Here is a 25,737-nt window from a genome sequence, read left to right on the forward strand (position 1 = left end):
CTAAAAAAGTGGGTTACCTGGGTCAGAAGGAAAAAAAAAGACTGGTAAGTGTGTTAATAAGTGAGTTAATATGTGGATATATGAATAAGAAGAGATCAGCCAAATTGGCTGCTACCACAGCTTCCTGGTTTCCTTCACCACATCCTTTCCCACAGAGCGTGCACATGGGGCCATCCCTGATGGTTGTACCCAGAAAGCACTCCCTTCATTCCAGCTATTTGGAAGCTATTTAATAGCACTTGGTTTGTCCCTCCCTGTCACATGGCTCTGAGATGCACACTGGATGTATGCGTGGGCTGCTTCGTGCCTCTTTTCCTTTTGCGCCTGCAGTCCCATGAATCCACACCTTATTGGCAGGTCATATATGGTTAGAAGGGTGCCTTGCTCAGACCTGATTATTTCCCGTCTGGGTTAACAGCAGCTTCAGTAGAATTGAGACTCTTGGGTAGCACAACCTTATTTGTAAATAAATGTTTTGCATTGAGATACCACAACAAATGCATTTTGCTAGAAATACATATCACATTTCAGAAGAGAGGGCTAGCAGAGGGAGGTAAACATCATGCCAAATGAGCTTTTTAATGTATAAATCTTCATGCATAACTTCAAAGCAGGAGAGGGAGACAAGGAGGTGAGAGAATTTATTCCTCTAGAATATTCCAGAGGGGACATCTAGATTTTTTAAACATCTTCTGCCTTCAGGATTGATTTTCCTTTATTACAACTCAAATATATGCTGTGTCTTTGGAGTGATTGCGTTGAAATGATTCCAAACACAAAAAGAATAAAGAAATCTTGGCAACAAGAATAAGTTTTAGAAAAAATATATACAAATTATAATTCAAAACTAATTGCTAATCCAATCATACTGATTCAGAAGTAGGTTAAGGGTTAAGCTTTTAAAAAGTGTCCATTTTAATTAAATCTCATTAAATCTTGTCTCTTCCATTCTGTCTCAAATCTGTGTCCAGCTCTCAGGGTTTCTCAGCTCTCCCGTTAGTAGCTAATACATCCACTTGTTTTATAAACTCTCTGTTTCTCAGTTTGCCTAAACTTTTTTTACCAAGGTCTTCTAAAATGTATCATGTTTCTAAAACCACTTCTAGAATTCTTATTTGTGGTCTTGTTGCATCTGTTCTTAATGCTTTAGCTCACGTACTGTCCTCTCTTGGGAAGTATGGATTTATTCCTGGCATTATTCCTGCTTCTTTGAAGAAAGAGTCAGATTAGCCATGTGACATATAATCCTTTTTATCCCCAGCTTTTTAGTTTTAATCTTTCTCTTTCTTATTCCTGATTATATTTTGTATGACTCTAGCCTTTTTGATTGGATGTTTGCTTCAGCCCATCTCCTAATGGTTCAGTTCTTAAACACTGGCTCATATGCAGACTCATTAACTACAGTTCTGTTTCAACTTCTTAAAGCATCTTCATTCAGGTGGTGTCCCTATAGAGCAACAGTGGCTGTCTTTCCAGACCTGTCCTAGCCAAAGTGATTATAAGGTGCCTTTGTAAACCGCAGTAGTTCTATATATGTTAAATAATAACCACAGGGAAACTTTACAATTTGACTTCAGATGAAATTTTTTTTTTTTTTCCCCTGAGGGAGATCAGCCCTGAGCTAACATCCATGCCAATCCTCCTCTTTTTGCCGAGGAAGACTGGCCCTGGGCTAACATCTGTGCCCATCTTCCTCCACTTTATATGGGACGCCGCCACAGTATGGCTTGACAAGCGGTGCCTCAGTGTGCGCCTGGGACCCAAACCCAAGCTGCCCGCAGCTGAGCGCGCGGCACTTAACCGCTACGTCACCGTGCCGGCCCCCAAATGAATATTAAATACAGTAATTATTTGTAAAAATTAAATGAGAAGCCCATTCATATTATTAATTTCTAGGTTTTGCATATGGAAGAAGTTGTCTTTTGTTTAATTTACATAAGGATACCTGAAAACTAAGCATAGTTGTCCCAGAACAATCAGAAGATCTGGATAATTCATTATTTGGGGTCTGCTGTTGACTTGGTTGAGTTAGCTATTTTTTCATTTATTAAGTGGGGGAAGTTGAATAAATTACTGGTTTCCAAATTATGCCCAAGTCTTGGGAGTTGATGGAGAGGGCTAAGAAGAGACAGCAGGGCATCTCCTAGAATAATTTAGCTTTCAACTCTTATGTATTGGGTTCCCTCAGATTTCATTTGAAAAAGGATTTCGTTAGCACTTTAGGAGTCTCAAAACCTGCTATTGCCCCAGGTTTTAGGATTCTGTGAACCTGTAAGATTTTTATAAACTGAGGTTGGCCAGGGTGGGGAAGAGCACTGCCAACTCTTTGCCAAATGTAAAGACATGAAATGAGATGAATACTGTCTATCATCACTGTAATTGCAACACCAAAAAAGGGAGGAAGGATATAATCTCAACAAAACCCAAAAAAAACAAATAAAAACAGCTCTTTGGGTTGATCGACTGTGGCGCTGTAAATACTCCCCACATTGTTCCTGTTCTGGTGGAGACTTGGTAGGGCCAGCCCGGGGATGAAGGAGAGGTTGTTGGGAGCTGTTGGGCAGGTGCTCTCTAAAGCCTGGTCATTAGAAATCAGCCATGAATAATGTGTTTATTTTACAGTGCGGACTAAAGAGGGCTTGCCTGGGTTGTTCTTGGGATGTTGATTTCATTTGGTTTATTTTTTAAATTTCTTTTGGTTTTTAAAAATGTTCATAGATTGGTAAGATTTTAAGCAGTCTTTCCCCCCCATAATTAACATATCAGAACATTCACATTTCATTCTATTGGAATCTTTTGTTGTCACTGAGATCTGAATAAGCAAAGCACCTCTGCAAGAAGTATTCCAGCCTTGACAATTCAATCTAGAAGAAAAATAGCGCAAGAGGGCTTATATACTAGGGGCTCAGTAATTCAGGGCAAGGGGGGATGTGAAGTGGTGTCAGAATTGGACCCTGTCAACTCCAAATTTTCTGTGGCAGGAGAGGGTAGAGTGGGATATGGAGCTAACCTTCAAATCCTGTAATGTGGGTTTTATCTGATGGAAAGACATCAGATCCCATGAGACCATGTGTAGGTTTGCCTGGAACTTAAGTGGAATCTTATTGATCATTGGAGAGAAAGAGCTATGGGTCATTTTTAGAGTTTATAATGCACCATTTACATGCTTTTTGGCATTAAGACCCCTTAAGTTGCTCCATAAATTGAAAAGCTTTCTAGAATGCATAATTTTATCAGAATATTAATAGTTTATTAACATATTATATTAATATATAATTAATATATTCAAAATTTTACACTTTTGCTACAATGGTATCAAGACAGTACAGTTTCAGCTAATATAGATATACATCAGGATGTTGAAACTTTTTTGATCCATTGATATTGGTTAGGAAATTTGGTTGTAAACAACATAAAGTTACTCTGGGTAACTAAAGCCTAAAAGGAATTGATCAGAAGATCAGGTTTCTCACAGTTGGAGGGGACGGCTGGAGACCCAGGCTTAGGCAGGAATCGGGAGAACAAGGACACAGCTAAAATCTTGCCCCAGGAATGGTCTGATTAAGCCATTGCTGCCATTGGTACCAGCATCTCCAGCCTCTCAATTCCAGTGTGGCATTTAAACCAGTTGACCCTGTGCCTCTGGGTCACGCCACAGTGTTCTAAGACTGTACTGAGCCTATGATTGGTGATGCAGTTTAGCTTCTTCGGGGGAGGAGAGTAAGATGGGGAAAGTACCTCCTTTCAAAGCTTCCATAGTTGGTGGTGGGGCCCTGCCACTCACATATCTTGCAGTTCCTCCCAAGAAAGAAGAGACTTCAGGTGCTGGACAGCCTAAACAATAGAAGTTCACTGTGCCATTGGGGAGAAAAGTTATCAGGAAGGTGCATTGTAGTTAAATGAGGGCTGAGTAATGAACTAAGAGACCTGAGTTTTTGGCCTGGCTCCAGTTAGCTAAGTGATGTTGGGCAGATATCTAAACCTCTCGTGGCCTCTGTGTCCTCATCTACAAAGGGAGGGAATTTTGATGACAACCTCAGCCCTATGATTCTACAACCAGAGTCCTCCTTCCAGGAATAAATTAAAAATATAGGTAAGATAATAGAAGCAGGAGGATCTCTAATAAGAGCCTCTTCTAAGTTACAGAATAATAAGCTGAAACTATCTGAACTGTGGATATGGGAAAGCTGAATTTAACTACTGTCGAAGAGTAGTAACTGCATAGTAGGGTATAGGAATTAATATGAACTTAGGGAGGCAGCTACACCTTGCTTCAAGTGCTTTCACAGTTCCACCCTGTAGTTGTGAGGTGACTTTGGGAAAATTTCTTAGACTTGTTTCCTCATCTACAAGGTGGAGCTACTGCTCCCTGACTTGTGCTGATGTTGTGAAGATTAAATGAGGCAACATACATAAAAGTGCCTGGTCTACAGGAATTGTTCTACAAACGGTATTGCCTCCCTTCCTAGATGCTGGGCACCTGGTTCTGTAGTACTGCTCTCTGATTCTTTTCCTTGAGCAGAGGGAATTAAATGGAAATTTAATGAGCATTTGCCGGGTATAACGCACAGTTCTAGGCTCTGGACCTGGTAGGATATAGAGAAAGACCAGAGAGTTTGCAGTTGAGTCAGAGAGATCACAGGCCAACCTTTCCCTATGCCATACTCTCTGGGAGCGTTGTGGGATTAAGAGTTGTGACCTATACAGTACCAAACTTAGTAGTAAGTTTTTGTTTTGTTTTTACATTCTTCTTGTAAAATGAAAAGCAGATAACCATATAAAACAAATATATAGGTTATTGAATTATTTTAAAGCAGCCACTCTTATAGGTTAAGATATTGAATTTTGCCAGCACCGCAGACACCTTCCATATGCCCCTTCCCATAATAAACTGCCTCCCTCACCCCCAAAGTAGCCACTCTTCTGATTTTTAGAATAATCACTTCCTTACATTTCTCTATAGTTTTATCACCTAAACATGCCTCCCTAGACACTGTAGTTTATTCTTACCCTCACTTTTTTTAATTTGATAATGACTTTAATTGTCTTAATCTACAGATTTCCCTCTGCATCCCTTTCTTTTTCTTACAATTTACCCATTGAAATACCTGGGCTGTTTGGCCCATAGAGTTTCCTGATTTTTGTTGATGGAGCACACATAGGGCAGTCAGCATGTTCCTGTGTTCTCTGGATTTCCTGGTGCCTTTTATTAAACCAAACACAGTGTTTTCTATGTAGGAGCTCAGTGACCATTTTGTAATTGAAATTGACCGGTACATGGAAACTTTGGTACATGATTCGTTCAGAATTAGGATACCACACACTATTTTCTAACTTCCAAGCAGCTGGTTTCTTTGAGAGAACTTACTGCTGGGAAAGCCTTATTTTAAATGAGGTATACATTGCAATTCTTACCAACTGGTTCAGTTTTCTCTCTTATGCGTCTTTAGGACAGTATGTGAAAGCTCAAATCCGAGAACTGCCATTAACCTCTGGGTCATGTTAAATTAGTTGTTCAACTTTTCAAGTTTGTGCTGACTGTAACAGAAACTTCATGTTTCTAATATTTGTTTTCCAGCATTCTTAAACTGTTACATGCATAGATAGCTCAGCAAAGTCCTGTTCCATTTATGTCAGCCAGGAAGGGAAAATGTGGAGAAATTTGTTTATCTGAATGAGTTAGGGAACAGGCACTTTCAATCAAGTTAATTTTCTAGTTGGCTGAGTTTCATCTGTACCCTTTATGTATGTGGTTAGTTAGTTTCCAAAGAATTAGTATCCAGCTAAATTCATGTAAACTACATATGGAATATAATTTAACTTTTCTTTGATGAGTAAGATCTTATACTGCCTAACGGCCACCACCCTGAGTGATTTTTAAACCCCGCAAAAGTCACATTTAGGGGCCAGCCCAGTGGCATAGTGGTTAAGTTTGTGTGCTCCGCTTCGGTGGCCCGGGGTTCGCGGGTTCAGATCCCAGGTGTGGACCAATGCACTGCTCATCAAGCCGTGCTATGGCGGCGTCCCATATAAAGTAGAAGAATATGGGCACAGATGTTAGCCCAGGGCCAATCTTCCTCAGCAAAAGAGGAAGATTGGCAACAGATGTTAGCTCAGGGCTAATCTTCCTCCCCAAAAAACAAAACAAAACAAAACACCTTTAAATATAAATCTGGTATCAACTTTTTTTCTTTTTTTTTTTTTTCGACTTTTGTAACTTCCTCTTAAAGTAGAAAGTTTACAGACTTACAGTCATGGGATTGAGGCCTCTTGAGATCCTTGAGGGAGGGAAAGAAAGGGACAGCAGTGACACTGAAAGACCGTCAAGGGGCCCACTGTTGGCTCTATGCCCCGGAGGATGAGGCCGCCTGTCCACAGTCAGTAGTGTGACCACGGGGACAGGTCTGCTGAAACCAGAGCCTTGGCTGCTCCAGATTTTAGAGACAGGCTTCCTCTTCATTATCAGCAGGGGAGAAGAGGAGGGAAAAGGGTTGTTCTCTGTGTTACCTCGGCAGGAGGCCCATTTCTCATTTATTCATTTTTTCACGTATTCAAAGTGGCTATTTGTGTATCAGCAGCTATAGGTGCTGAGTATACAGTGGTGAACAAAACTGAGCATGACCCTTGCTCTCAGGGAGCTTACAATCCAGAGGATGAGCCAGACTATCACAAGCAAGCAAGCCAATCAAAGAAGAGATGAACAATTCTAGATGTGGTGAAGGGCAAGGAGGAGAATGACAGGGGCCCCTGCTTTAGACTAGGTGGCCAGTGCAGGCCTCTCTCAGGTAGCGGCGTTTAGGCTGAGACTCAGCAGCTGCCATGGGGAGGGTAAGGAAATGGTGTTCCAGGGCAAGACCACAGCACGTGCCAAAGCCATTGAGGCAGGCTTGGTATTTTTGAGAAACTAACAGCAAGCCACTTGAGTTGAAGCTTAATGAATAATCACCTTTTCGAAAGTCGTTTTTCGCTTAGGCAAATACAGACACATAATGGTCCTGTTGGGCAACTATATTTGTAACCATAAAGTACTTATATTTCCTGTGGAAAGCCTTGTCACAATCACAAGAAAATGGAACATATGTACGGCCTTAGCAGATGTTGATCTGCTCTTTATCTTACTTAAAACTGCAACTCTTGATTCCCTTGATCCTACCCTGGGAGACTGGGCAAGCACACCTAGCAGAATATAGTTTCATCAACATCATAAAGTCTTTTAAGCAAAAATCATGTTGAATTATCAAAACTTACATTAAATTTTTCTGAATCTTCTTTACCAGCTATTTGGTTTTCATGGATCTCCTTTTCTTTTTTTTTTTTTTTTTTGTTTGGAAGATCAGCCCTGAGCTAACATCCATGCTAATCCTCCTCTTTTTGCTGAGGAAGACCAGCTCTGAGCTAACTTGCATTGCCAATCCTCTTCCTTTTTTTTTCCCCAGAGCCCCAGTAGATAGTTGTATGTCATAGTTGCACATCCTTCTAGTTGCCGTATGTGGGACGCGGCCTCAGCCTGGCCAGAGAAGCGGTGCGTCGGTGCGTGCCTGGGATCCAAACCCGGGCCGCCAGTAGCGGAGCGCATGCACTTAACCGCTAAGCCACGGGGCCGGCCCTGGATCTCCTTTTCAAATGACCAGGTAGACTTTAAAATACCCAGTTTCTAGTTGATTACATTTCCTCATTAAAAGTGTTTTCAGGGGCCAGCCCCGTGGCACAGCAGTTAAGTGCACACGCTCCGCTTTGGCGGCCCAAGGTTCACAGCTTCGGATCCCGGGCGCGCACCGACGCACCGCTTATCAAGCCATGCTGTGGTGGCGTCCCATACAAAGTAGAAGAAGATGGGCATGGATGTTAGCCCAGGGCCAGTCTTCCTCAGCAAAAAAGAGAAGGATTGGCATCAATGTTAGCTCAGGGCTAGTCTTCCTCACACACAAAAAAAGCGTTTTCATCTTCCTTGAGTAACAGTCCAGAAGTGGGAGAACCCTAGGATCACTGTTGAAAATGACCTGTAAACACCAGCCAGGTCGTTGGGTCTCTACACTGAGGATTGTGCTGAGTGTCCTGTCACTAGGTTCGCTGGTAGCAGAAAAGAAGGGGACCTACCTTTATTAAGCCTTGGCATGATGTTCTGTTAAAAGGACAGCTTGAACTCCTCACGAAGGCTTTCCAGTGCTCTCCTTCCAGTTTGCACACACATGTCTGATTCTATTGTAATGTTAGTGTAGTTCTCTTACCTCTTTCCTCTGTTCATCACTCAAGATTGACAGCCCTGCTGCGGGAAGGCTCACCCTCTTATTGGCCAGACGGTAGTCCAGTGCTTTCTATTGCAGCAGCTGTTCATTACACCCTACTCTGGGGAGGCACTCTAGCTGCTTGGGCACCACACACAATAGAATTTTCTCTTTTGTCAGTTTTCATTCCCTTGCCGGCTCCATTTCTGTTACCTGTCTGCCTTACTTCTGCTCTCAAATTCTCCTTCTTTTTTCTTGCTTGCTTTTCTTTTTGGAGCTTTTTTGTCCTCACTCACCCACCTCCTGGGACTTTCTTTCTTCTCTGTGGTCTACCTGCCAACTCTTCTGTAGCTTTCCCTATTTTTCACTCTGCTCCTCTTCTCCCCTACTTTCCCACTGTTTTTCTTTTCCCTTGACTCATCTGCACGACCCTTGTCGCATCTTCTTTGACGCTAATTGCATTTGACATTGAATTTGGATCAATTACCCAACTAATAGCAGCAGATTTCATTTGTGCATTATTTACACTTCATGTTGGGGACTCCGACACATCCTGCTTTGTGTACGCCCACACCCCCAGTGCCTAGGTGAGGTCCTGCTGTGGAGGAGTGAATGATTAATACATTCTGGTGGAATAAACAAATGAATGAACACATTGCTGGTCAGCTTGATGGTGTCCATTATCCACAATTTCTGCCTCAGAAGGAATTTCTGGATCTTGAAGCTTCCAGACTCTCCTGAATAGATGAGAATGGATGGCTAGCTAGATGACAGGTATGGAAAATGCTCTGTGTTATTTATCACACAGTAGAGTAAGCATCTCTGCATGGTAGGGGAGAGAATGCTGTTAGCAAGTCTGGGTTCTGGTCCTGGCTTGTCCATTCCTGCAGCCTTGCATGGGAGAGCAATAACCTCTCTCAACATGAGTTCATTGATCTGAAAATGAGCCACCTTACCAGAGTGTATGAGGAGAGATGTGTGTAAAGGCACTGTATGAGTTGCAAAATACTAGACAAATAGAGCATCATTATGTTGCCTGTATTACCCACAATACAATTAGTAATTTAAAATTGGAAACTTCACATTACAAATATATGATTTACTTTTAAATCCATCTGTTGAAGGAATGTGTCTAATCATCAAATGATAAGGGCTGGCATGTACTTGGGACCATAGAGAATAATTTATTGAAAAGCTTCCCTTTATAGGAATGTAGGATTAAAAGTAGACAAATAACGATGAAAATAAATGTGCGCTTCTGATAGCACATGTTTACACAAACCAGTGTGATGGTAGTGCATCTGTGTCTAACCTTTGCTGGACTCCTCTGATTCGCAAATGAACGAGAAGAGGACTAAACCCTGAGCCTCCTTCAGTGTCCCAACTTGTCCTACCTTAGCAAGCCCCAAGTCATTTGCTTTCTCTTAAACAACCTTTGTGCTTCTACCTCTCCGTTCTGCTTTCATTCCTACAGGCCATGCAGGACGCGTTGGCAGACCTTCCAGAATGGTATGGAATAAAAGGCATGCAGGCCCACTGGATCGGGGACTGTGTGGGCTGCCATCTGGACTTCACATTAAAGGTGATGAAGCAATAGCATCTCCAGCAATTAATGCTCACAAATCCCCTTCTGCATTTTTAGAACTCGTTGAACAGACCAGCACCTTGGGACTCGACAGCAGTGCTGTGCAGTAGAAAGATGTTGTGAGTCACATGCATGATTTCAGATTTTCTGGTAGCCACGTTTTTTAAAAGTGCAAAGAAACAGGTGAAATTTTTTAATAACATTTTATTTAACTCATTATATCAAAAATGTTATCGTTTCAAGATGTGATCAATAAGAAGAATTTATTTAGGTAATAGTTTACATTCTTGTTTTGGTATGAAGTCTTCGAAATCTGCTATATTTTACACTTACAGCACCCGGTAGCCACATTTCAAGTGCTCCATAGCCACGTATTGCTGCTGGCTACCATGTTGGACAGCACAGATCTTCTGGGGGCCCGTGAACTCCCTGAAGTGATGGGCAGAGTGTTTGTGTGGGCATTTTCCTGAGCAGTGAGTCCATAGCTCTCGCTGTATTCTTAGGGGGTTCATGTCACAAAACGGTGTAAAAGCTAAGGGAGCCGAGGCTAACCGTGACACCATTTCAAAACGAGACAGACTTAACGCTGTCGGGGACTGTGTGCTGACCCAGGGTTCAGAAGAGGTGACCTGCTGTGGAAACACTGCTAAAAGGTCACTACTGAAGGCCCACCTGCTCTGAAGGTGCTCCTCAGACTGTTCTCTTCATCTCTACTGACTAGAAAGTTGTTCTATTGCTATTTCTTACCTGAGCGTTCTTTTTTTATCCTTCTGATTTCTCCTTCTCTGATCAAGACTTTTGTGCCCTGTTCATTTAGCTCCAAATCCTTCCCTCGCCTTAATCGCAGTCACAACCTTGAGGAGGAGGAAGCAGCAGCTAAGAGACAAAGTTGACCTACCTTTCTAAACTCTTTCCTACTGGCATCGTTCTCTGGTGTCTGCTGAGCACCTGCCACTTGTCACTGAGCTCACCATTCCCTGTGCCATTTCCTCACAAAAGTGACCCAACTCACTCCAACTGCAGACATGGGAAGCCCACCGTAAGGGAGGGTGTACTTTGAAAACTGAACTTTCTTCCTATCAATTTTCTGAGAAGGTGGTGAGATTCTGAAATTCAGTCCAGCTGTGACTTTTGTTCAGACTCTCAGGCCCGTCTCTTTTGGGGTCCTGTGCATTAGACTGGGTCTGGTCCCCATGTCAAAGGCCTTTGCGTCTCAACCAGGGTGAAGAGTGTGCTTCTCTGAGCCACTCAGCTGGTGTATGTGGAATGTCTTCTACGTTCTCTCCCTTGCCCAACATTTTAATATGAACATGTTTTTATCTCCATTCCTGGACCCACCTGAAAATGAGATGTCTCAAGGGAAGCAACACTCTCAGTCCTGCAGGTGCAGGGCCATGTGGCTGTGCCTCTCTGGCCCCAAGCCTGGCTCCATAGGTGACAACTAATTGTCACTCAGGCCATAGGGTGAACTTTTAGTTCTCGGCCCTGAGTGCCTCACACATCATTGGCACTCTGAACGCGTTTGAATGAATGTGTGAAGAAAGGAGCACATGTCTTCTCTGTGTCCTTTGTGACTGTCACATAATTGATACTCAGTTGATGCCTAATATATGCCTCTTCCTCGAAAGGCATTTAACCAGACCGAGGAATACTCAGTCATGAGCTCAGCTCGGGCTGCCCTTTCTTTCCTCTTCAAATTAGCCTCAATGACTGTTTCTCTGGTTAGAAAAGTAGATGCCATTAGCTTTTACTGTCCCTTAAATCCTGGAGGAAAGTATAGCTCTTTTCTCAGGACAGAAACACTATACCATTGACAGTTATTTTTGATTTGTGAACAGAAGAGCCACACAAACAGGGAAGGTGTCTCTGAGCATGCTGTGACCACCTTGATTCGGCCGCCAGGCACGCCACACGCCAGTGCCTGTGGTGGGCGCTAGGGAGGGCTTCTGAAAGAGGACTGTGATCCTCTTCTCCCGCCCTTCTCTGCCTCTGCCAGGGACATCCCTGGGGCTGTGGTCAGAAGCTGTCCCCACTGTTTGGGATTGAGGAGGGCACGGAAAAGGGGATATGACTGGGAGCACACAGGCCAGAGGGACGACTGAGAGGTGAAATGACTCTGTTTTCCCCCTGCCAGGTTGATGGACATGTCACGGGAGAAAGGCTGACCGCCTACACAACCACCCCCGAGGCCATTTACGGCACTTCCCACGTTGCCATCTCTCCCAGCCACAGACTCTTACACGGGCACAGCTCTCTGAAGGAAGCCTTTCGGAAGTCACTTGTCCCTGGCAGAGGTGAGTCGGCAAGTGAAGGCTAAGACAGGAGGATTACACCTTAAGTGTGGACAGCGCCTCACAGAGTTCACATATGTCATCTTGTGTGATTTGTTCTTCACCTTGACCTGACTTTTTATTTTCTTACTTTAGAACATGAGGATAAAAAAGAGCTTTGAAAATGTTAAGTTACCCCCTGGTTTCACTTCGAATTACTGGTTTGTCTGCTTCTTGAGTTTCTAACTGAAAGCTCAACTCTTTCCCTTTAAATATAATCTAGATTTAAAGCTCTTTTCTAGAAAAGAATCTTCTGCTTCATTTATAGTTCTGTCATCAAATAAAACTATACTGACAGTGACGGGAAGGAAGCCAGTGAAAATTAGAGGAAACATTTCATTTTATTATTTTAAAGAATTTGCATGGTAATCTGAGCAGATAAACAGAGTCTTGCTCAATACTGGTCTTTAATGAGTGGATCAAGCTGACCTGGAATTGGCATAGCAAGCATTACTGGTCAGTGAGGATTTGGGGAGTGCCTGTGCGTTGGTCAGGATTCTGTGGTTGCAGGCAACAGAATCCGTCTCTGGCTAACCCAGAGGAAAAGGGAAACATGTTGGAAGGCTGTGGGAAGCTTGCTGACTAGAACAGCTGCAGAATCAGTCTGGAAGAGGACTTGGACCAGGCAGCTATAGAGGTTTTGGCAGCAGGAACTAACAGACAGTCTCTTGAGTACCACTGACATGGATCTGCTCTCACCTCACCCTCAGTGCTGGGGGCACTTGGTTTGAGATTCCTGTTGCAGGGAATGGTATCTGATTGATATAACTGGGGCCCCTGGCCTTTTTCTTGGCCAAGGGAAGGCTAGGCACCTTTCTTGATAGACCACCAAGACTGTAACCAGTGAGGAATGGGTGGCTCTCCAAAACAAGCTCAGAGGCTCTTACCAGAGGAAGGGGATATGGATGCTGGGCAGGTGAAAGGAAGTACTGTATCAATTAGAAGTAGGTCTCCAGAGAAATGTAAATATTTCTATAAAAACCTCATCCCTATTCTCTTTTCATAGACTATAAACTTCAACCCAAAGCACACAGTCTGAATTACTGGAGTCTGTTTGAATTATTTGACTAACAAAAAGGTTTTGGATGATGATGTAAAGTTTTTGAAAAATTGCTATTCTTAACCAGAATGAAAGATTTCTTGATATCAGACTGGAAAGATAGACAATGTCATCCCAACTTACCTCTGCTTAAGACTTCTAATTGTTTACTTACAGCATCACAGCCAGGGTCAAATCAGTGAGTACTTACTAAGAGCCTGCTACATGCTAGCAGTCAGGGATGCCCAGATGACCGTTCCCAGTCCTGCCTTCCAGGGGGTCAGGACAGAGAGCCGATGCATGCGTGATTCACTCTAGCACAAGTCAGATGTCACTTGGTTTCACCTCTTTTGTTGTTATATATTGAAATAGAGAAAAGACTCTTGAGTTAAATTTCAGTGTGTGCTTATAAAGTCCAATGTAGCTATCTTTCTGTTTTATATTCTACTTACTCAAAAGAAAAGTTGGATTCCTTTCAACTGTTTACTTTAAAAAGTCATAGTTTTTATTCTCATGAGCATTTTAGATTTTTTGAGGGCTATGATGGTTGAATAATATCTAAAACTTAAAAACTAAAAAATGTACACATCTAGCCCTCAGATTTTTTTCTTATGGTTAATTTGGGGACACAAATTAAAATGAGGTAATATTAATAGAGGATTAATGAGCTAATAAGTTATAAAAGATGGAGTTCTTGACATGAAAGGCACTATATAAATTCAAAACATTTTCATACGTAAGAAATTACTTTAGCATGCAGAGAGCAGTGTTTTCACGATCGTTTGGGTATGGGCACATCTGACTTGCCTGATCATTTCATTTTGGCACTGAGCGGCTCGTTATTTTCTTCTCCCCTCTTTAATAATCTCTGAAATAATTCCAAATGGAACATTACACTTGGCTCTAAATTTTCCAATTCTAATTTTCAGAGTGGAAATATTCTTTTTGCAGATGTCAATTTATTCAACGTCTCTAGATTAATTTGCACATCAAGTCTCTGGATTTTGACATGTGGCATTAGTCATGTAAGGCCAGTACAGAGCTTTGAGTGTAATGCAGTTTTCCCAGGAGGTGAATTAAAATTACCATATGAATATGGATTTATGTCTCGTTTAGCCTTGGAGGTTACATTTTAAACCTGAACATTATATCACTGTTGCCATTTACCATTGTCAACTGGCTCAGATCAGGCAGGCGGCTTGGTTTTTCCTCAGATGTCAGGTTTTGAGGGTGACTAGTGTTAAAGCAGTGACCACTGAAAGTCACGGCAGCACACAGTTGTGACTGAATATATCACTTGCAGAAGTTTAAATTCTCAAACATGAGTTCCTGCAGTTACTAAGTTGATTTCTGCATATCAGCTCCTGAGTTGGCACAAGATGACCAAGGTTCTGGTCCCAGATCCATCCTATGACCTAAGGAAGATCACTTCACCTTCGTAAGTTTAGCTTTCTCAGCAGAGCAGATGGTGAAGCTGTTGGGCAGGGTGGTTGTGGAGGGCCTTGTGGGTACAGAAGGAGCCCTGAGGGGCTCTGAGGAGGAGGGTGGCACACATGGACAGGGTGATGCTTCAGTGGCAGAGTGGAGGCGGGAGGACCAGCTTACCCCATCAGTTCAGATAAGAAATGGTGAAGACCGCAGAACGGAGGCACAGGAACAGCTCTGAGAAGTACTTGGAAGCCAGCAAGGGCAGAGGCTCCTGGGACGACACCCTGATTTCTGGTTTGGCCGACTGGGTTGCTGGTGTTACTGACTAAATGTACTGTTTTTGCTCAGCATGCTATAATTTGGCACAGATTCCTTTAAGAGAGCAGAAAGTAAGATGCTTCCCTTTAGAGTTCTTGAAAATGAGTTGATTTCCATAATCATTGATGTCGCCTGCTCTCAGCTGACCACCTCTGACTTAAGTCATGTTATGTAAGCTCTGACTTGGTAGGAACTAGAAACCATGAAAAGCATTAATAGGGAGATATCGTCACAGTTCTAAAAGCTGTTCTGTCTTTTCCTGGAGTCTTTTCTTACATTTCTAATATTAAAATATTCAAACCCTGCGGCTTTGGAACCACACATTTCAGCTTTGAGTCACCAATGGTCTACACAATGCATTTGTGCCAAAAGGGTAAATGAGGTCTCCTACAGAGTAACTTGGAACCCTGCTGTTACCAACACATTAGGGAGCAAGAGCCCCATCTCCCCAGAAGCCCCAGAACATTAAATAATTAATTGCTCACTAGTGTTTTGCCCCTGTCTCCATAGTGTCAGCATGGGAGAGGCAAAAGGGTGCGAAACAGAATCCTGCAGATAATAGTCTGTTCTTTAACCGAAGATGTTAATTGATGTTATATGGAGGGAAAAGCCTCTGTGCTCAGATAACCTGGAATAAAATAAAAGTAAACGGGTTTCTTTGCTTCTGGACTTTGTAGTACCTTCACTGTGCTGGCGTGCACTGCGACTGAGAGAGGCAGCCGTGCAGCACTGTTCACACTTACTTGACCACAGAAGCCTGTTTCCACAGAGTATTTCTGAGAAGTAGTTGCAGGGAGTACTGCTTTGCTAAATACTGAACAAAAGCCATTTGTCTCTTTTTCCAGAGGGCATGAAGACCTGCCTGCTTTGCAGTGGGGGCCCTGAGAGCAGAGGGCACCTTTTTGCCCAGAATGTTTCCTTTGTAATTACTGAAATGTTTAACTGTTATCTAACCCTTGTATGAACTGCTTCAGTCCCTTCAGATTTCTCCATGGCCTCCTTGGATTCCTGCTTCACATCGCCAGCACATAGGGAGAACACTGGACCTGGTCAAGAACTTCAGATTTTAGTTTTGTTCTTTCTAAGAAATAGATTTGACCGGGTACAGCCTGCAAGTTGCTACCATGCGTTCGTTACAAAACTGCTAATATTTAAATTCAAAGACCAATTTTTTTCCTAATTGAAAAACTGTTATAATATAACTTTCATGTGGAACAATGAAAAAAATCCAGCCCTTTATTGCATACTCTACTTTTTTTCATGTTTTTCTTATAATAACTTTATTGAGATATAATTCACATACCATAAAATTCATCCATTTAAAGTGTACAATTCAGTGGTTTTTGGTATATCCAGAGTCGAGCACCTATCACCACGGTCAATTTTAGAACACTTTCATCATCCCCCAAAGAAATCCCATATCCTCTAGCAGTCACCCTTATTCTTCCTATTTCCCCCAGCCCTAGGCAACCACAAATCTAAGTTCTGTCTGTATAGATTTGCCTGTTCTGGACATTTCATGTAAATGGAATCATACGATATTTTTTAACTGGCTTCTTTCACTTAGCATAATGTTTTTAAGGTTCATACATGTTACAGCCTGTATCAGTACCTCATTCCTTTTTATTTCACAATAATATTCCATTGTATGGATAGACCGTATTTTATTTATCCATGCATCAGTTGATGGACATTTTGGTTGTTTCCACTTTGTAGCTATTATGAATAATGCTGCTGTGAACATTCATAGAGGTTTTTGTGTGGACATAAGTTTTCATTTCCTTGTGTATGTGCAATAGGAGTGGAGTTGCTGGATCATAGGTAACTCTGTTTTTAGCTGGTTGAGGAAATATCAGACTGTTGTTAAAGCAGCTGCACTATTTCACATTTCCACCGGCAGCGTATGAGGGTTCCAGCTTCTCCACCTCTCACTGACACTTGTTAGACTGTCTGTCTTTTCAATTATGGTCATGCCAGTGGGTGTGAAGTGGTATCTCATTGTGGTTTTGATTTGCATTTGCCTGATGGCTAATGATGCTGAGCATCTTTTCATGTGCTTATTAGCCATTTGTGTATCTTCTTTGGAGAAATATCTGTTCAGATCATCTTCCCATTTTTTGAGTTGTCTTTTTATTATTGAATTTTAATAGTTTTTATACTAGAGATAATTCTCGTATCAGATACATAATTTACAAAAATGTTCCCCAGTTCTGAGTTGTCTTTTCACTTTCTTGATGGTGTTCTTTGAAGCACAAAAGCTTTTAATTTTGATGAAGTCCAATTTATCTATTTTTCCTTTTGATGCTTTTGCTTTTGGTGTTATATATAAGAAACCATGGCCTAATCAAAGATCACAAAGACATACACCTATGTTTTCTTCTAAGAGTTTTATAGTTTTAGATCTTAAATTTAGGTCTTTAATCTGTTTTTTAGTTAATTTTTATATATGGCAAAGATAAGAGTTCAACTTCGTTCTTTTGAGTGTGGTCATATTATTTTTTTTAATTCATGTTCCCACACACACATATCTTAAAAATCAGACTGCTTCTGTCTTCACTTAATATGATATCAGGAAATGTTTCTTTGTTTTTATTCAGGCTTCACAATTGCTTTTTAATGTGTACATAATATTCTCTCAACTCAATGTACCATAATATCCTAAATCTTCCCTATCATGTTGAACATTTGGCCTTTTTCATGTTTGGGGCCATTATGGAGATAGCTGCTATAAACATTTATGTCCACTTAGCTCTTTGCCCCTGTCAAATTGCTTCCTTAGGAGACATTCCGAAGAGTGGGATTTTTTTGGTCAAAGGTTATGAACATTTCTCTAGTTCTTGTTACATGTTGCTTTTATTCATTCCTGAAAGGGCTGTGTCAGTTTATAGTGCTGTATCCAATGATATACACAGCTTCACAAACATTGATGTTACCCTTCTAAAAGTTTTTGCTAACTTATCAGGTGAAAAATAATAATATTTCAAGATTTATTTCCATATCTCTTTTAAAAATTAATTTGTGTTTTGTAAAATCCAAGTGATACATGTATATTATATGAAAAGTCAAAGACTACTAACAACAAGAGTCACAATAGCCTCCTTACCGAACTGCTTTTAATTGTTTGGGTATGTGTTACTCAGAATAATTTTGGTGGCTGTGACAGAGTCCTAGAAAACCAGTGACTTAAAAAGATAGAAGTTTATTTCTTGCCCACATGAAACTCTGAGTATGACAAGTCTGCTTTGTGAGGCAGTCAGGGTCAAGGCTCTTTTCTGTCTTCCTGCTCTGCCCTTCTAGAATCTTGCCCTTATCTTTGTGTTCTGAGCCATTCTACACTTCAACTGCATTGCAGTGAGGAAGAAGGGAAAGAAGGGCACGCTCCTTCCCTTTGAGAGCATGACCTAGGAGTTGCTTCTGCTCATACCCCATGGCCACACCTAGTGCAAGGGAGGCTGAACAGCGTTGCCGTTAGCTGTATAGCATGTTGCCCACTAAACATGCTATTGCTGAACCAGAAGGAGGGTCAGATGTGGGGTTAGCTGGTAGTCTGTGCCACAAGCTGTTCCTCTGGTACAGACTGCCCTTGTCTGTATAGTAGGCCTATGCTGCTGTCCTCGATTCACCAGTTCTGGACGTCACCTAGTGACTCTTACTCCACGACCCCTCACCTTCCAGCCCCCTAATAACGTGCAGAATTTGCAAATATATGCCTCTTCTTTGAGAAGGGACAATTCGGAATCAGAAATTTGGGTCTCTACTTTGAGAAGTGTCAGTGCTTGGGTGGCTTGGGCAGCAGGTGCCTCTCAGCTGTGGTACCGTGGATGCTGGCTGAGCCTCAACCATGGAGACCTGTTTGGGTTGCGTTTCACTCTGTGTCTCCTGACACCCAGGGTGAAAGAAGGCAAGAGCTGGCTTAGATGCCTACAGAGCCTATCTTTACCTCTTTGCAAAACAAATCCTAATTCCTAGGCTTATTTTAACTTTGGGGTTTGTGAAACATATTTTCGATAATTATTTGAAGTCTTAAAACATGGCAAGTGTAAATAGTAAGAGTTCATAAATTATAACTGTTGTTAATTGCTTGTGTTGCAGTAAGCTCAAGTGAACTCACCAATTGTTTACCACCTCTCATCCCTTCTTCCTTTGGGACTTTATTTGGGTCTTAATGCTTCCAATCCTACATATATTCAGTGAAGACTCATGGATGTATGGCTTGTCTCCCTGCTGCAGTAGTTGTAACAAGCTTTGTTTAAGATGACTCACTGTTTGGATAATTCCAAATTAAGTGTTTTATTATGACCACATAAATAGTGTTCACAACTGAGGCAAGTATACTCTGATTACATTTTCCTTTTTATATAACTTTCTATTTTTCCTGTGGTTCATGATGTCCTCATTTTTTTCATTTGCTTTGTGTTCTTTGAATTTCTGACTAAATCTTTCCACTCTCTCCCAGAAGCTCTTTAAAACTCCTCTCAGTACAGTTTTCTGTATATTCCAACCTGCCAGATGATCTGTCGATTCCATTTTTTTCCTGAAGATGCTTCCTGGGGCCCTCTGTCCTGCTCATATCTGACCTGGTCACTCTTCAGCCCTCTGCTGTCATCCTAGGACTTCCCTCTGGCATTGTTCTGCAAATATCCTCACCCTCTTTCCTTTATTGGATCATCTGTTTCCTGACCCCGTGTCCATCTCTTTCTTGATTTACCTCTTCATTTTGCTGGAACACATTCTCCAGTCTCTCCTTAGAAGGGATACGTGGGAAGGAGCTGTTTTGTCTTTGTATGTCTGGAAATCTCTTTTCTGCTCAGTCATTTTCTACTCTCCTATCCACTTCCATCTTCACGTGTTACGGTTTGAAATTTCAGATATCTCCTGGTTTCACCGTAGATAGATTTTTGTGTTTCTCATTCTTCTGTATATTTGAGGTATTTTTCAAAAGGAAAAGGGGATGGTGGGAACGTCTTTATTCCACCATCTGGAAAGTAAAAATGCCATTTTCACTTCTTTGATTATGAGCACAGATGAATATTTTCGTATATTTGTTGAATCTTTTGATTTTTCCACTGGTGTGAATTAGCTATTAATACATTCAAAGAACAAAGTCTTTAACAATTAGCACAAAACACAGAAGTTCTAATGCTTATTTTCTCACTTGTCTCCTCTGAGATTCAGATGGTGTCAGTGTCCCAGCTGACTGCCGTCCACAGTCATTTGCTCTCATTTTCAGATTGCCTGACACCCGTGACGGCTGTGAACATGCTCACCCAGCAGGAGGTCCCTGTCATCATCTTGGCCAGAGCTGACTTTCAGGGCTCTCTGGATTCAAAAATAGGTATGTAGCTATTAAAATGTAATCAGAATAATATATTTAGCAGGCTTAAGATCCAAATACTAGCTTGTTGCTGTCCAGTGGAAGAGGTGACTGTTGATTCCGTGATCTGTTTTGCTTCTTTATAAAAATGCATGCCCCTTCATTTAATCATCCTTACTTAAGAACTACATTTTGAAAACATACCAAGTATATCACACCCTGCTAGTTGCTTCTGAGAATAATACAGAATGTCCAGCCCATGGATCTTGCCAGTAGAGCTAGTTGGTGAGACTCGTATATATGGTGTGGGGAACAATACACCTCAGATGAAAATCCAATTTCAAAACTCAGAGAACCAACGGCAGTGTCTGGGATGGGGGTTCAAAGAACAAATGATCGATGTGGGCTGGGGGTTTTAGTGAAGGCTTTGTGGAGAGGGAGAACTTGAGCTATTCAAGAAAAGGATTGTGAAACAGCAGTAAAATTGAAGGCATATTTAGAACTGTAAATTGGATATCCTTGGCAGCCTTACTCATTCCTGCGAGTTCTAAACTATCATTACCTAAGAGGAAGTCTGGAAACGAACCAAGGGATGAGAAGCTAGTGACAGCCACATCCTGGCTCTGCCCCTGGTGTGGACCTGAACGACTCTTCACCAACGTTCCTACTGGAGGTTCCAGCCAGTCTCCAAAGTGCCACAACCCTGCAGAGAAACTTATTTCCACCCTCTCTACTTCCTAGCACACAGAAGAAAGACCAGTTCTTATCAAAATCGTGTTTTTCCTCACAATTTTTAGATCTGTTTTTGACAAAGTGATTTGAAGAAACATCAAAACAGAAAACAGATATTAAGCCGTTCGAGTCATTCTCTTCTGACAATTTAAACCTAGCAAGTGTGTTGCTTAAAGGAAATAATTTCTTCTATTATTTTTATGTATTTTATAATTTTACTAATTAATACAACCAGCCAAGATAAACAATAAAGGAAGCTCTTGTTCACGTGCCTTTTTTTTTTTTTTTTTTTTTTTTTGTATTTTGAGTCAAACTACTGACAGAATATTGAGAGTTCTGAAGGAAAAAAACATCTGATTTTTTTAGGTGTGCATAGAAAATAATTTTTCCTGTTGTCTTGATTTCCCACAGTTATGTAATTAACATTTTCTAATTGCTTCTTGCCCTCCAAGAAGAACAGAAACAGGAAGAAACAAGACATCAAGCAGTATCTTGGCCATCCCACCTGCATGTTGCAAATAGTTCACACTCTACTGAGCCCCACATGACCAACACCATGGCCCAGAGCATTCTTTATGTGGTCAAATAAATGTGGTCATAATGTCTCTGTTCAGATTTTACTCAGTCCAGACCATACCCTTTTGGAATGTAGTAAATGGCTTTTGTCCCTTCTTGCCCATGAGCACTTTTCAGTAATATTTAATTGCTTGCTGTTTGTTCTTACTCTTCAGTATCTTTCAAGTCCACTCTGAACATTGATTTGCTTCATTAGTTGCTTTTTGTCAATAATCTCAGCTGGAACACTGTAGAACTTTCCATTATACCACAGAGCTTTCCATCTGAATAAGGAGCTTTAGAACCTGTCTCCCAAACATTAAATCACCCTTTTAGGGCAGTGTTCCGGAGAGGTTGTTCTCGGAAATCTGACTTAAGCATTTTGTGTATCACCCTTAGTTTTATCTCTGTTTGCCACGTGATATATTGTGTCCACAGGATGTCAGCAATTTTGCAAGATGGCCGCAGCAGGAGTTCTCAACCAGGGGCGATTTGCCACCAGGGGACATTGGGCAATTTTAGAGACATTTTCGTTTGTCCCAACTGGAGGAGTGCTACTGGTAGACACCAGGGATGCTGCTCAGCATCCTACAATGCACAGAACAGCGCCCACAAGGAAGTCCAGAATGTCAGTAGTGCCAAGGTTGAGAAACCCTGCCCTGCAGAGCCAACAACCAAGAAACCTGTTTTTATGAATAGCTGAAGCCAAACCCGCAGGCCTTGGCCCTCTGGATGAGTGATTTACTTATGCTCAGCTCCATCTCCTCAAGGGCATATATGGGTTGAAGAATAAATGTCTATTCAGAATGTACTATTGCCTCTGGTAAGAAAGCACAGTATGAAGACACATAGTTGCCAGCTTTTGACTTCCTGACTGAGTGGATTTTTCTAGGGTGCTAGGGAATGCTGGAGGGGTCAGTCCGCTTCTCAGGAGAACGCTACTCTCCTCTGTCACTGAGGGAATTCAAAGATGCTTCCCCAGATGCTTGTGAAGAAGCACCCAACATTGTATATTTCAGAATTATAACTGTTTTTAAAAAGAAATTAAGCAAAGGAAAATGACTTAAAGGAAATAATACCAATATGGTAAACTGGTTGTGTTAGGGTGGTGGGTTTCTCCAAAACGGTTCTCCATTTTCCCAGTGAACGTGATGTGATTTTACGACTTCTGTAATTAAAAAAGATAGAGAGTTTCCTTTAAGAAGCTAAAGCTGAGTGTCAGTGCTGTCAGTTATTTTGTGATTTGGGTATTTGCAGAGATGTTTTGTATTTCTTCTCCTCTTAATAGGAATTCCCAGCACCAGCTCGGAGGACACCGTCTTAGCCCAAACCTTGGGCCTGCCCTACTCTGAAGTCATTGAAACTTTGCCAGATGGCACAGAGAGACTGAGTGGCTCTGCGGAGGTTAGTGCCCTGTGGCATGGGCTGACGAACCTACTTCTAAAATCATGACCTTGACATGAGTTTGACAAGACAGTTTTCCTTCGGGTACAAATTAAGACCTGCCATTTCACTCATCCCCACACCTAACAGTCACCCAGCCTCGTTTCTTAATCTATGAAAACAAAATATTCTTTTTCAAGATCTAGAAGTTTATCAACTCTAAGTCATACCCAATCCTAGAATAGTATGGTCATTGAAGTAACTAAACTTTTTGCGGGGAATCTTCTGCTTGAAAAAATGACTTCTTCCAGGGAAACTGATTCCTTGGGAGAGGTGAATGAAATTGGCTGTTCTTCCTAGAGGTCTCTGTTCTCCTCAGATTACGGACTTATTTCCACCTAAAGTTTAACTCATTCATAGAAATGAACAGAGAGGTTCTGAGACATGTTTAATTTGGTCAAGGTTATCTCTTGCTAGGTGGTAAGTCTACCAAGATTTGAGCCCAGTCTCTATGTTGAACTAGGCCAGAAAGTATGATGGAAGAGGTAGGGTGGGGTGTGGGAGGGAGAAGTGGGAAATGGCTTAGAGCAGTAGTCTCTAACTTGAGCACACACCAGAATCACCTAGTGGCCTTGTTAAACACAGACTGCCTGGCCCCCACCCAGAGATTCTGATTCAGTAGTCCTGGATGGAACCCAAGAATTTCCAGGTGCTACTGCTGCTGGTCCAGGGACCACATTCTGAAAATCACTGGCTTAGAACCTTGCTACCCAAAGTCGTGTCCCTGGACCAGCAGCATTGGCATCACTTGTTAGAAATGTAGACTCTCAGACCCTGCCCTAGTCTAATAAGATTTCCATGTGGTTCATATGCACGTTAAAATTTGAGAGTATGGGTTTAGAGCCCTCTTTCTTAAACCTGGCTGCACTTTGGAAGGACCTAGAAAGTTTTTTAAAATACTGATGTTTAAGCCCCACCCCAGATATTCTTATTCTTATATTAATGGTAATGGGGTCGGGGGTCTGGATCAAACATTAAGAGTGTTCAGAGCTCCCCAGGTGATTCTAGTGTGCAGCAGTCCGGGAACTACTGGCTTAACATAGTGATTGCCTACCTGGCTGTGTCTCTGCATCACCTAGGAGGTGCTTGTGGGCCCCACCCTGGGTGATCCTGATTCAGTTAGACCTGAAGATCCAGGTTTTTCAGGTTTGGGACTACCTGGCTATAGCATATTATATATACGTAAAGAATAAGGGTATATGGGGCCGGCCCAGTTACGTAATGGTTGAGTTCTCACGCTCCACTTTGGTGGCCCGGGGTTCGCAGGTTCGGATCCCAGGCACGGACCTATGCACCACACCGCTCATCAAGCCATGCTGTGGTGGCATCCCATATACAAAGTGGAGGAAGATGGGCACAGATGTTAGCTCAGGGCTAATCTTTCTCAGCAAAAAGAGGAGGATTGGCAACAGATGTTCGCTCAGAGCCAATCTTCCTCACCAAAAAAAAAAAAAGAATAAGGATATGGGCAGGTTTTTTCCTTTATAAGGAGTGACAGCATTTTCTGACCTCATGTTTGTGCCTTCACTTCATAAATTGTATCTCCAGACATGACTCATGCTTTCAGATATTGAACCTTAAACCTGTTTTTAGACCGTGTTTGAGCAGGCGCCCTGGATGTGGAGCCATGCCAAGGTTTCTGTGAGGGAGCCCCAGATAACCCTCTGCAGGGCAAGAAAGGGGACACTCAGGGCCAAAATTAGGCTTCTGAAGTTCCCAGAGAAATGCCCCCTCCTTGTTATAGGACTGAGCATTAATTATTCTCCCTGGCTTCTTTCAAATAGCCTCAGGTGGTCTGTTGAATCCTCTCCTGGCTCTAAACTGAATATCTAGGATAAAGGAATTCTTTCAATGGATGGAAGGAGAAAGGATAGTGAAAGGCTTGTTTCATCCATGAGCTTCTGGAATGTAAAGACAGTGATGCATGGAGAAGATAGCCTTTCAGGAGAGCTTGTATCACTGGTACCATAATTATATGATAGTGGGAGTGCAGGACATAGAAAATGCCCTCCAGAATGGAAGTGGTTCCTTGGTAGAGAGCTCTGTACTTTAGAAGATGCTTGAGACCCTTAATGAAAAGAGCTGCTTTTGATAAACATAGCTGTACTTTCTTACTCTTTATGCCTCAGGACTGTAAGCTCCTTGAGGGCAGGGGGCAGATCGGATTTATTTTTGTGCCCCCAATGCCTAACACAGGCCTGGCACACAGATGTACAGTACATCTTCACTGAACCAATGCCAGGGTACCCACGATCCAGCCACGCTGGCTCAATTCTTATCATTTGTTTGGTTCTCGGAAAAGCATCAGGTGAAAAGAGACTTTCTCTTTTCTACTATTGTGTTCTGGCCTGCTGTCTATAAAATGGGAGCATTCAAATAAAGAAGGAGTGGTTCTGGTCCTTCAGGCTGAGGGCCCAATTCGTTCCCCTGCTGGCCTGAATTCCTTCTGCTTTAGGATAATATTGAATTTTTCTTTTCTAGATATTTTCCCCCCAACGTGGGAGTAGTCATTAGAAATACATATCATGCGGCTCTTTACTGGCAGCTAAATGCTGATCTTTGATTGTCTCTGTAGGTGTGGCAGGGCTCAGGTGGTAAGGAGAGCCACAGAACCAGGGCCACTCTACCTATTAGACACAGTGGACACGGGGCCTGGGGCCCACAATACTTTCAGGGACCCCCAAACAGGTTTAATTTCTTTTAAAATCAGAAGAAAAAAGTGAACTTTTAGGGTCAAAAATTATATTCATCTTTATTCAACACAGTCA

General features: G+C 42.0%; 1 protein-coding gene across 2 annotated transcripts in view; it reads left to right on the top strand.

Moving 5' to 3' along the window:
* LARS2 (leucyl-tRNA synthetase 2, mitochondrial) overlaps positions 1 to 25,737 on the top strand; it is a 164,453-nt gene that overhangs the window by 87,590 nt on the left and 51,126 nt on the right. For both annotated transcript variants that reach the window (XM_058556627.1, XM_058556636.1), the window contains exons 8-11: positions 9,700 to 9,807; positions 11,945 to 12,104; positions 20,156 to 20,260; positions 22,815 to 22,930. In XM_058556627.1, the coding sequence (XP_058412610.1) occupies positions 9,700 to 9,807; positions 11,945 to 12,104; positions 20,156 to 20,260; positions 22,815 to 22,930 (489 nt within the window). The remainder of the gene's footprint in view (positions 1 to 9,699; positions 9,808 to 11,944; positions 12,105 to 20,155; positions 20,261 to 22,814; positions 22,931 to 25,737) is intronic.

The sequence above is a fragment of the Diceros bicornis genome, chromosome 2 (assembly GCF_020826845.1).
Source record: "Diceros bicornis minor isolate mBicDic1 chromosome 2, mDicBic1.mat.cur, whole genome shotgun sequence".
NCBI classification, from domain to species: domain Eukaryota; kingdom Metazoa; phylum Chordata; class Mammalia; order Perissodactyla; family Rhinocerotidae; genus Diceros; species Diceros bicornis.